The sequence below is a fragment of the Oncorhynchus tshawytscha genome, linkage group LG10 (genome assembly GCF_018296145.1).
Source record: "Oncorhynchus tshawytscha isolate Ot180627B linkage group LG10, Otsh_v2.0, whole genome shotgun sequence".
NCBI classification, from domain to species: Eukaryota; Metazoa; Chordata; class Actinopteri; order Salmoniformes; family Salmonidae; genus Oncorhynchus; species Oncorhynchus tshawytscha.
This window is the reverse complement of record NC_056438.1, coordinates 48,961,391-48,974,636: the sequence shown is the minus strand read 5'-3', so window position 1 is coordinate 48,974,636 and position 13,246 is coordinate 48,961,391. Positions and strand designations below refer to the sequence as shown.

At 43.3% G+C, this 13,246-nt stretch overlaps 1 protein-coding gene across 1 annotated transcript; it reads left to right on the top strand.

The window, feature by feature from the left end:
- The first annotated feature begins 1,508 nt into the window (after positions 1 to 1,508).
- LOC112261093 (leucine-rich repeat-containing protein 53-like) lies at positions 1,509 to 7,708 on the top strand. The gene is made up of 6 exons (XM_024436437.2): positions 1,509 to 1,664; positions 1,918 to 2,037; positions 2,255 to 2,883; positions 2,986 to 3,178; positions 3,377 to 3,853; positions 5,312 to 7,708. Exons 1-6 carry the CDS (start codon positions 1,658 to 1,660, stop codon positions 6,328 to 6,330), a joined length of 2,445 nt encoding a protein of 814 aa, XP_024292205.1. The 5' UTR covers positions 1,509 to 1,657; the 3' UTR covers positions 6,331 to 7,708.
- Positions 7,709 to 13,246: the final 5,538 nt, after the last annotated feature.

Genomic DNA, 13,246 nt, shown 5'->3' with positions numbered 1-13,246 from the left:
ATCATACTTAAATTCATGTAGTTGACTCATCTTTTTCCCTATGACGGTGTAGAAGTAGTACCACAACCTATTCAACAGATGGAAAGGTGTAAGCCTTGGGTCTAATCACTACTCCTAACAGTTGCAAAACATTCTGTTTTGCTAGGAAAATTCGTGTCTATTGGACAGATTCAGATAAGTCCCTCCCTGTTAGATCCCGTTTAAAAAACTTTTTGCAACAGAATCGGCATTATGACTGTTCAAAGCACTGAAAGTCCGGATTCTGTGATCTTGATCAGAATGATCTGATTCTTTTCTGAAAAAACGGCTCAAAAACAGCCAGATCGATCTGATCCTGGGAAGTAAAATACAGAGCCCAGATGATACATGGCCCAGTGCGAGGGGTGTTTACATGCTTGTCCCACAGACCTGTTTCTCTGTGCTGGTGGTGAGTTGAGGAGACAGTTTACATGAACAGCCTCCACAGAAACCTGAAACCTTAGGTGTCAGCCCCATCTAAGATTCCCAGAGTGGTGGAAAGTACTTTAAACTATTTTTTACTTAAGGACCACTTAAGTAGTTTTTGTGGGGGTATCTGTACTGTACTATATACATTTTTGACAACTTTTACATTTACTACATTCCTAAAGAAAACATAAAATGTTTTATTTATTTACTTTGAAAGCTTAGCAGGACAGGAAAATTGCCCAATTCACGCACTCAAAAGGACATCCTTGGTCACCCCTCTACCGCCTCTGATCTGGCGGACTCACTAAACACACTCACTAAAAACATTTGTAAATTATGTTTGAGTATTGGAGTGTGCCCCTGGCTATCCGTAATTTTTTTAAAAATAAACAATTGTGCCATCTGGTTTGCTAAACTTGAATTTGAAATAATTTTTACTTTTGATACTTGAAGGAAAATTCCACCCAAATCTATCTTTTAGTATTTGTTTCATTAGTCTATTTGTTGACATAGTCCCAAAGTGTTTTGGTTGTCAGCAATCAAGTTTTCAAGATATGTAATTTTCAATATACAGAAATCCTCCACTGATGTATTTTACATGACGCAAAATGCAACATACTTTTGAAAGTTACATACTGTATCTTAAACTTGATTGCTGACAAGCAAAACATTTTGGGACTATGTCAACTATTTCCTTTAAGTATATTTTAGCAATTACATTTACTTTTGAAACTTGAGTATATTTAAAACCAAATACTTTTGCTCAAGTAGTATTTTACTGGGTGACTTTTACTTGAGTCATTTTCTATCAACAATTGAATGCTTTCTCCACCACTGGATTCCCCCTATCTGGTCACTGTGTACATGGCAGCGGTTGCTAGTCCCGCTATGACTGATAAACACACATGTAACATGAGTGAACTGAATAGACTCCATGCATGCTGCATTACTCCCAGATTGTTAACATCGCTTTTCCTCCAGTTTGATTGGTCTCCCCTGCCAAATGAGCAAAAATATTTGTTACTGAGCTGAATGTGTTTTTAACAATATAATAATTAGATATTGTATTTTTGTCCGTAGGAGCAGTAAGACTAGGCCCGTGAAGGAGTTAAGACCAGATGATGCATCAAGCTTTAAGACGATGATTCCCTGAGACCACTTTCATGGATGAGCAAACAAAAAACCATGCAGCCTGGCCAATAACCAAACCATGAGAAGTAAGTCTACCATACCCTTAAAACACCCATATGTCAATATTGAATAAATAGAAGGTATATTCTCTTTCTACACATGTGCTGTACAGCTATTGGATTAATGCTTTACATTACAATGTAAGCCTATGGAATGTATGAACAGCTAGGATACTAAACATATTGACAGGAAACACAGTAACACCGCATTTAGGTATACCATTCCCCCTCCCAAGCTAACCAGCTGTTTGTGTGTGCGTGCGTCCTTGGTGAAACCCAGGTGTTCTCCTGATGCTGATGCTGTCAATCACACGCACCCAGTGCCTCTCTTCATGTCCAGCTTCCTGTGTGGTGTGCTCTGACGACGCTGTCATCTGCCACAAGCTCTCCAACTTCATAGGTAAGAACGAGCATTGACCGAGTTGAGATGAACAAATATTGTTGTCTGTTGATGGAAAGATGGCATTTATTTGAGAATGATTTGTTGGAATGTCTGGCTCCATGCTAGCCTATAGGTATCATAAAGATCCTGACTCTTTGTGTCGGCTACCTGTGTAGCCGGCCCTATTAAAGCAGTAATAATTGACTGACGGGTGTATGTTTTCTTCCCCATCTAGAGGCCCCTGAGACCACCAAGGCCCTGATGCTGACCGATGGCGCCATCGTCTCTGTGGACCGCCACTTCCTTTCTGACATGTCCAACATGACCGTGCTGTCCCTGAGCCACAACGCTATCACCACCCTCACCCACGACGCCTTCCAAAATCTCACCATCCTCCACACCCTCCTCCTGGACCACAACCACCTCTCCAGCCAGACCCTGGACAGGGCCACCTTCTCCTGGCTGCCCAGGTTGGAGATCCTCCAGCTGGGGAACAATGCCCTGAGGGAAGTCAAAGGCTCCTGGTTCCACGCCGCCAGGGCCCTGCGGACACTGCAGCTGGGGGGGAACCGCCTCACCAGGCTGGACGCCACTACCTTTGCCTCGGCCGACCTCCGGGCGCTGGAGACCCTGGATCTGTCCGATAATCTGATAACATATCTGGGGAGGGATAGCTTCCGGGGACTGCCGGGGCTCCGTAGTCTGGATCTGTCCAGGAATCAGCTCCGAAACGCCCTGCCTGAAGCATTTTCCTACCTGTCTTGGCTAACTAGCCTCAACCTGGAACTGAACAGGTGGAACTGTACGTGTGAGCTGAGGGAGCTGGCGTCTTTCCTCACCAGCTATATGGAGGCTCCGGATAAGGTTGTTTGTTTTAAACTCTTATTGTTGTCTTTTCATATAATTATTTTATTTGGATGGACATTGTATGAAAGGTGCTAAATAATGTTTGTTATTCTTGTTCAGGTGCTGTTCAACGGGCGTAGAATGGTATGTGTGAGTGCTGACAACCCGGCAGTGAAGACGGTGCTGGAGCTGACGGAGGCCAACTGTGTTCCACCCAATCAGAACATCACAGTGCAGGTGGAGGCCAAGAACTCCGTCTCTCCTCAGCGCTACACCAGAGACCTGGCTCTGGCCGCTGCCTTCTGCTTCGCTGGTCAGTACCTCAGGAACTATCTCATCAATGGCCACATGTAACTTTTCTCTTCTTCAATAGTGGTAAATACAGTATGTGAAATTGATTGGCCTCTGTATAATTCAACACTGTAAAGTACAGTGTGTTTTCTCTTTTATCCCCTTACATTTTATCCTTAGTCAGTCGGCTGTAACTCATAACTATGCTAATAATTTAAAGGTGGTGTTGGACTCACCCTAGCTGTGGTGTACATAATTTACCGCAAACTGGAGACGAACAAGAGAGACCGGACTGGAGCTAAGGAGGAGGAGAATAGGAGGACAGCACCCACCCAAACAGTCCCCCAGTGGGATCCGATCAGGGAGAACCAAGCCGTTCACCTGGCTCAAATGGGACTGGAAACCAAGCTGAAGCTCCCCAATAGTAACCAGCAAGGCAGCCACCTTCAGCCCTGGGAAAGGGAGAGAGCCATGTATGATCTGAGGATGGGTAAAGACGGCCGCCATTTTACACGCCCCCACTGTGTCCCTGCAGTCACTGGGTCTGCAGTGGAACAGGGGGGAGGAGACGAACACATGAACACCCTGGACATGCTCAGGCAGGGAGGAGCCCAGCCCAATAAGATGGGGAGTCTGGCAATGACAGATGAGAGGAGGAGACATGTGCCAACGCAAGCACTGATCTCGAAGATGGAAGGTAAGCATGTTTTGGTGAATATTTTCCCTGACTGCGTAGCCAGGACATGGGGATGTGTGAAACATACTCCTCAGCATGAAGTGTTACCACCTGTGCCACCAAATTGTTAACTTTTCGGTGGTGCCGACTGGTAAAGTGTTTCGGGAGGGCGGTCACGTGTGCTAGCATAGCAGAGGTCCTGGGTTCAAGCGTCGGTGTGAGCCGAATCAGGAGGAAATGGTTCTCTCAAGCAGGGTTGGGTAGGTTACTTTCTAAATGTAATCCGTTAGTTACTAGTTACCTCTCCAAAATTCAAATCAAATCAAAATGTATTAGTCAAATGCTTACTTACAATGACCAACAATGCAATTTCAAAGAAATACAGATAAGAGATAAGAGTAACAAGTAATTAAAGAGCAGCAGTAAAATAACAATAGTGAGACTATATACAGTACAGGGGGGTACCGATACAGAGTCAATGTGTGGGGGCGGTGGTTAGTTGAGGTAGTATGTACATGTAGGTAGAGTTATTAAAGTGACTATGCATAGATGACAACAGAGAGTAGCAGTGGTGTAAAGATTGGGTGGGTGGGGGGGGGTCACTGAAAATAGTCTGGGTAGCCATTTGACTAGATGTTTAGGAGTCTCATGGCTTGGGGGTAGAAGCTGTTTAGAAGCCTCTTGGACCTAGACTTGGCGCTCCGGTACCGCTTGCCATGCGGTAGCAGAGAGAACAGTCTATGACTAGGGTGGCTGGAGTCTTTGACCATTTTTAGTGCCTTCCTCTGACACCGCCTGGTATAGAGGTCCCGGATGGCAGGAAGCTTGGCCCCAGTGATGTACTGGGCTGTTCTCACTACCCCCATACCAGGCAGTGATGCAACCAGTTGGTGCATTGTAATCAGTAATGCAACTTTTGGATTACCCAAACTCAGTAACGTAATCTGATTACTTTCAGCAATTGAAGAAGACAAAAAGGCATCAAACACATTTACTAGTGTGTCATCATAGTGGTCTCTGATTTGTGGTCAGACTCACTCAGGTGGATAAACATAAACTTTTTTCAATGCTGAATTGAATGTCATTGAGAAAACAGAAAGTCATAATGTCATAGTTTTTTGTTTTTTTCCGCAAAACATCCTTTCTGAATTGAAAAATAATTAAAGAAGTAATCATCTAGTTTTTTAAAAGTATCTGATTACAATATTTTAGCTGGTAACGTAACTGATTGCAGTTTCTTTGTAATCAGATTACAAGTAACTGATTACATGTAATCATTTACTCCCAAACCCAGTCGCTAAGCAAGGAGCGTGACATCCATTAAAACAGCATAAACTGTTAGAATGGGAGAATGAAGGGAAAAGTATTAGTATTAAAGAAAACTAGACTACAGACAGTACAATACGTCATTGACAGACACACAATCTTCAGATTATCAAAGATTTATCTAACACTGTCTTTCCCGGTGTTCATACTTAGATCTAAGAGGTCAAAGGTCATTCAACAGGCCACCAGAGGGTCATCAGGAGTTACTCGATCACCAACAGGGTTATAAAAAACATGGTCCTAATGGCAACAACCAGCCATTGGGTGGCAGCAACAGCTACTTTTCACCTGCTCAAAGAAACATGTCCACACATAAAGGTCTAAGAGATGAGATGGCAAGGCCTGGAAATTACATTGACAACAAACAGTCAAATTTGAATTTCCAACCAGAGGGTGGCAGACCTGTGACTGACTATCAACCCCAAACTGCCAGCTGTGTGAACTGTCACAGAACCTATGAGTACAGACAGCCAGGGGATAAAGCCAGGGATGTTTCATATGGACTCCATGCAAGAGAATCTGCTGGATATGAGGGATTCCCCAACCACAACCAACTAACAAGGCAAAATATGGGAAAGAACATGAACTACAACCAGTCTAATGTGGACATCTATGCAAAGCATGCAAGTGAGCAGAGGAGTGTGACCTTTGACTTGGAAAGACCTCGAGTGCATGTCGTCGATGTACAAAAGATGAACCGTGATAGGGAAGGTAAACATGACATGATTCAAAGTTCTAGGAAGGCGGAATATGGTGACACGCAGACATTGCGCTATGAAGACAGTGGACGATCTGCGAGGAGTAATGCTCTTGAAAGAGAAGACAACTCTAAAAGGTATAAACATAAAGTCCAGTCAAGTGGTTTACTAAAAGTAAAGCTCAACCTTAACCCACTTAAGAAAAGCAAGGTCCATCCAAGGAAAAACAGCCACAAGAATCTAGAACAGGGCGATAGAGTACCAACCAACTCCAAGAACCGAAAACAACTGAAAACGAGGGGTAAAGATGTCAAAGGCAAAAGGCACCACCAGGATGAGTCTGAGTCTAAAGGAAAAACAGACAAATCCAGTAAAGGAAACTCGACTGCCAAAAACAAAGCCAATCAGACATCCAAAAATAAATCTACCATTAGCAAGTCTAAAGAAATTGATGATAATTATGAAGATAAATGAGTCCGAAGAGGAGGAAGAGAAAGAAGATCCAGTGCCACAGCAAAACAAAACATCCTCCAAGCAAAAAAAGACTACCTCAAAATCAAAACAGGAACACCAGGAAGGCTCAAATGACCATCCCAAGAAGAGTAGAACTGCTCAAGATCAGAAGAAGGCTGACGTCTCACAAAATAAAACTGGAGGAGTAACTGAGGAATCTGGTGAAGTACCGATACCAAGCAATTTGAGTCCTTACCAGTCAGACGCCAACAGAGCTGGTGGTAGTTCAGCCAATGGGCAGCAGGTGAAGCAATACAAAAATGGACAGGGCCAAGCACTAATCCCTGAGGTACCCCAACACCCCCGTTGCCTAGGCGATGGAGTGACTCTTCAGAGGGCATTGAGTAACCCACAACTGTCAGCAGCACACCCCCTCACAGGAGTGGAAATGACTTCCAGTTACAGTAACCTTCCTGTACAGGGAGGAAACTCTACACTATTACAAAACACTGTTGCTCCAAACCCTGCTTACGGTGGCAAATTACAGCCTCAAAGCTTGAGCAGACCAGGCAGTTTAGACAATTTACAGGCTCAAAGCCTGAGCAAACAAGGTTGTTTAAGTCCTCCACCTTTACTGACTAACATCCCACACACATTCCCACTATACACAGGCAATGCAGGGAGCTTGCCTGTAAATCCATTTATCCCGCTGTTGTCACAGCCAGTTTCAGGTAACTTTAACCAGGAGGCCATGATCAGCTCTCAGCCAACCCAGTTTGCACTCCAAAGTGTGGAAGATCTCACTCTGCTTGCCCAGGGTCCTGGATCACTAATTGGGAAGAATATCTCTCCAATTGCCCAGGGTTCTGGCTCACTAAATGGGGAGAGTCTCTCCAACAACAACAGTATGAACGCAGCGACCGCCCGTTCCACAGGAGTACCTGTCCTCAGCAAAAGGCTCACCCAGAAGGATTAGACTGGTGCTGCCTGAGAAAACCACTAACAGACCGCCAACTGCTCTGGAGAGGGAAATCAGATAAGTGGATTTGAATTGTCCTATTGTGTTTCCTTGTGGGTTCAAAAAAAGGGATAGCTCAAAATGACCGCTTCATCTTAATGCTCAAGTGAACCTAGAACGATGCCCTCTATTACAGTGATAGAACTTCTCAACATACTGTATGTCATGTTATATTGAATGTCATGTGAAAATGTTATTTGTCCACTGCTTATTATTCTGCCTAGTTGCTTGATCATAAAATACAAATATATATATTTTTAAACATACTGTACATGAAATATTTACCGTATTTATTTGTCAGCCAATGCACTTACTCAACCCGTCATCCTATGTTTAACACCTGACTCAAGGTGTTATGAATGATTTAATGCTGAAGTTTTGTCAAGTGTGTGCATTGGTAGATAACTTGTATTTTTATCAATTCTGTTTTACACATGTTTTATTTAACGTGGAAATAAAATGTGCCCTGTCCTCAAGTCTCCTGAATCCTTATTTTAATTTACACATGTTGTTGGTTTGGGTTACATTTGGCACAGGGTAGACACCTGGCAGTGTATACAGTTTGGTTTGACAGCCCTACTGAACTCTAAATCCTCTCCATTGGGTTTAGGCTTTCACAAGGTGACTGTTGTGAAGGGTCATGGCACCCCGCAGGACTCCATTTGCTTCCAATTACACTTAATCACCTCTCCTCTACCTTTCACCATATAAGCAGCTTTTCCTCCCTTCCTTTTGTGCGTGATAAGAGAAAGGGCCTAGTTCTTATGTTGTTGGAGATACAATTACATAAAGCACATCCTTGTTATCCACATCCAAGCCTATCTCCAAGGCCTTACACGCCACAACTCCTAACACATCCTTCCTACCTAACCTACAGGCCTTACAAGCCCCAACTCCTAACACATCCTTCCTACCTAACCTACAGGCCTTACAAGCCCCAACTCCTAACCTCCATCCAAACCATCCCCCATATGCTCTGTTTGTTCCTATGTTCAACTGTAATATATACCCTTAAACCTGGTTTCCTGCTCCATCTCCTCATTTCCATTCTGACTGATTATCGCCATGGTGACAGGTACAGTCCATTCTAGCCCTAGTCCTTTTCTTCAGTGACACTTCATTGTAAGGGTTTGTAGCACAGCAAGGGGCTCTATTTCCAGGTAAACAAAGAGGGGTGGTTTCCCAGACAGAGTTTATTTTAAGTCGGGACTAGGCTAATTCTACTAAAAATCAATCCAAGGTCAACCTGGGGGCCAACATCCTGAGGGCCAACTCTAATCTCTCCAAGATTAACTCTTATCGTCCTTCTGGAAATCAGACTTTTAACATCTAGACTAGGGCATGTCTGAGACTATTTTAAACCATCTCTGAGAAATGCCATTTCAGTTAGTCCACTTAAAAAATAAAAAGTTTAGTCTAGGATTAGGCTTAATCTGTGTCTGCGAAACCACCCCTGCATGAGTGGAACAGTGCGATGAAGTTCACTGAAGACCTTGTCTGAATGGTAACCTTGTAATCTCTTAGCCTTGGTTGTGTGTGCATATTATACATATATATTTTTGTCAGTTAAGAACAAATTCTTATTTTACAATAATGGCCTACCCCGGCCAAACCCTGCCCTTACCCGGACAACGCTGGGCCAATTGTGCGCCGCCCTATGTGACTCCCGATCACGGCTGGTTGTGATACAGCCCGGGATCGAACCAGGGTCTGTATTGACGCCTCTAGCCCTGAGATGCAGGGCCTTAGACCGCTGCGCCACTATATAATCCACTATATAATGAATAAGGCAGTCTACCATTGTTACCAGCTTGCACCTGAGCCTAAAACTAATGACAAGAGTCACTTATTCCATTGTTTACTTGGCCCACTAACTTTTTATTCCCATTTACTCATCTCATGTGATCCCTTCATAGGGCTCTGAGGTTTCCAAATACCATGTTAGGCTTTAACAAGGGCTCAAAGTTTGTATGTTTACCATGGTCAATATCCATAGTCATGAGAGTATATTGCAATCATGAAATTATTCTGCGGTATTGGGACTGGCTGTCTTTCACAGGGTTCAGTAGTGAATCACTGGGTCATGTTCATCAGGCACTAAATGGAAGAAAACATACTGAAACAGTCCACTAAGAAACACACATTTTTGTTTTCCGTTGCAAAATATTTTTTTGATTTTCTGTTGTCTGGAGAAAAACAATGTTCAGATTAGCTGATAATGTGACATTAAAATACAAGGTGCTGTAAAATAATAGCTCCCCATCACACCTGCAGTTGTTATTGCTATTATCTTTAGATAAAAGGGTATAAATAATTAACCCATCATCTATTGGATACATACATTTGTTCTAAATCATCACTTTCACCTTCTAAGTTTATCCTTGACCCGTGAAAAACCAAAAGTTCTCCCTGAAGGGTCGAGTCATTAGAGTGAGATGAGTGGTGACAGGTAGAATACAAAGCACTATCTGCTCTGTGAAATCAATGTGATCTCTGGTCCACAGATAACACTGTTTGGCCTGCACTTTTACACAGTAAAACACTCAACTTTCTCTCACTCCACAACAGTCCGACAGTCCTTGTCTGCACCCAATCGTACTGCACTTGCTTTGAGATCTCATAGAACAGAGAAAGAATGTCTGAAGAAGTGAACGATGCATGGAGGAAGAAACCATTTGAAGAAGGAAAGAAGAGGACCAGAGGAGATATATCCGATACTTTACTAAATAATAGTAGATCATGCTGTGTCAGTGTAGGTCTCCTTGTACTGCTTCTGACCACCACCATCACCTCTGCCGTTGTGACTCAAAATGCAGGTAACTCAAACTTCTTCTTTTGTTTCCCTTTTTCAAGACAGAACAAAAAAGACAAATTCACCAGCATACAGTAATCATATATACTTGGAATGTATCATCTACAGTATTGATCTTAATGTCATACAATAATGTTAAAATGACCTTTTGTATTTACTGTAGCCTACTGTATATGACTTCCTTATTTCACTTTATAACTAGAGTTTACATGGTAATGATAGATAACCAGCTGTGACTAGGAGATAACTGTGCCTGTGGATACTGCTCGGGACCTCTGAGACGATCCTACCGTTTGCTACTGATGGACACATGCTAGACTTCCTTGTCCAAACTGGAGACATCAGGGAGAGAGACACACTGCATGCCACCTGGTATCACCGTGCCAATAAGTCAGAGATGAACAAAGCACTCCAAAGTAATGTGTTTTGGTAAAATATGAATTGTTCTCTGGATTCTATGTAACTTTAGCAGTATAGTACAGAAAGTGTCAACATCAAGTATACATTTGACAGTATACAGAGGGGATTTGCAGTAGTAAAAGCCTGGGTAGTATTCATTAGGACACACCTTAGCAAAACGTTTAGCAAAGGGAGGGACTACCTGAATGTGTTTCTTATTGGACACATTCAGGTAGTCCCTACATGTTTCAGTCTGTTGTTGGCGCCTAATGAATACAACCCAGTTCTGTCAACCCCTCTAGGTTCTATCATGGTTCTGGAGAGAGTCAACGTGACCACCAGCCCCATCAACACTCTGGGCCAGTGGCTGGATGCAGTGCTCCAGTCAAAGAAAGGTATCAAATCTATCAATACAACTTTAAATATCAGTTAGGGCCTTAGCTTCTTCTGGTCCTTTAGTACAAATCAATAATGTCGATCAATTACCTAAAAGGATCAGCTGCACAACATAATATAGCACATTTAATCAACTGTTATATGTTACGAAACCAGCAAGCTAGACTAATGATATTGATACACTCGCTAAGGCTAGGGGTTCTAAGCCTAGCTACAATTGGCCCAGCGTCGTCCGGGTTAGGGGAGGGTTTGGCCGGCCGGGATGTCCTTATTCCATCCCGCACTAGCGACTCCTTGTGGCGGGCTGGGCTCATGCATGCTGAGTCCGTACGGGAGTTGCAGCAATGGGACAAAACTGTAACTACCAATTGGATGTCACGAAATTGGGAAGAAAAAGGGGTACAAAAAACATGCACTATGCAGAAATCACTTTGCCATTTACTGGTTGCTAAAGTTCTAATAGTTTGCCTAATTTCAGTTTGTGTCAAAACAAGCAGTCATTGTGTAGAGAATCATTGTACCATCTAAACCGCTGTGAAATATATTTTCAGCTTTTTAAAGCTGGTGTACTCAATCGAAAGTAAAAGATACAAAAATGAAACTTAAGAACGGGAAGCATAGAAATAGCACATAGAATAGATCTACTGCTTCTTAGACTTGCTTTCAATGAAAATGACAGATCTATAACCTAAAATCCTATGTGAATTTGGTCATTATATTGTTGCTTTAAATTACATCTAGCTTTAACAAAACTCCCTGGCAAAGCACAGCACTGGGTGCTGCTGCCACCTGGGGATGGAGTGTGGAAGTGGTAGTGTAGTGTCTAAATATGCTCCTAAGAACTAACCTACCTAACGCATACAACAGGTATATGATACTATTGTATTTGGACTCCTTCAGGCATAAAGCTGAACTTCAAAAGCAGTCAGGCGGCGACTCCCTCCCTAGACTTCCTGAGCATGACAAACCAGACTAAAGGGATGAATCGACCAGTGTGGCTGAATACTGACATCCTCCCTTGGTCCAACGTCGCAGCCTTCTAACCTGTCATTAACGGATGTGAGTGAGTAGCCAGGAAAGAGTAATCCTATTAGCCAGATGTACGCCATCATCGGCATGTTATCCATCATCGAAAATGCCCCACAGAAAGTCACCTTTCCCGTCCACGCTGTAATGGCCAGAAATAGACGGCCTCACAACAGCTGGCTGCTCAGTCAATCGCCAAGGTAACTAGAACTGCTCCTATATACAGTAATTGATCTAGTTAGGACTTTCAAATCGTTCAATCACACTGGGAGGAGGTTACGAAAATATCTCAGGTTTGACTCGTTCACACTCACTAGTTATCACATTGGACAGCAACAAAGGATCTCCACTTTTGGTTAGACTGTTCTGAACTAGGAGCTTAAAACGTTTCTCGCAAAAAACAATAGTGTGAGCGACCTGCTGTTCGTCAGGGACAACACCAACCTTGAACTGGTCTACTACCTGTCCCAGTTCAAAGAAGCTGCCAGTAAGAAAACCTGTGGAACTCCCAAATCCTTTGTATGAGGTAATCTACAGTAACTAACGTATGTCGTCATACAAATCATCATTAGCCTATTTGTTATTATTACCATTCCCCTTTCCGGTCTTGAAAATGTAATTACTTCACAATAAGGTATTTTCAACAACTAGTAAAACCAAATGGTATTTCCAACCAGTCCATCCTGATGTTAGGACTAAATTGTATGTGTTTGTGCGATTGCAGTGCAGAGCAGAGATCGGCTGAAAAGGTTCTACCCTGGAGACCTGATTTGACTATTTTCAGCCAAAATATTGAGATTGCCACTACATCCAGTGGAACAGTCACAGACTGAGCCTCACTGCTTTCCCTGCTGTCAGGTAGACCTGGAGGGATTATGATGGGGTGCAACCTAAATACCACCCATTGACAATTGCAACGATGGGTTATATACAGATGGGGAGGGGGTTCATCACAATTTGAGTCCAGTGACATTCATACTTTCTCAAATTGACAATTGAATACAGAGGTCAAATCTCCGGATTGCTTCATAACCTTACACAGTGCCAGTGGGATGCTCATCATTCCAGTGGGATCTGGTTCTACCCAGCCTGGAGTCCCAGTGGTGGACAGCTCCCATCCAGAGTTCCCTCTCCAGGACTGCCTGGACCTGGTTTTGGCTTCCCCGAAGCCCTGGGGTACCTACCTGAAGATCCAGTCTTGAGCTAGCTGGAGCCCTCTCTCCACTTCCTCAGCTCAGCCTACCACTGGGACCTCCTGTATGGCCCCGTCTCGGTCAACATGGCCC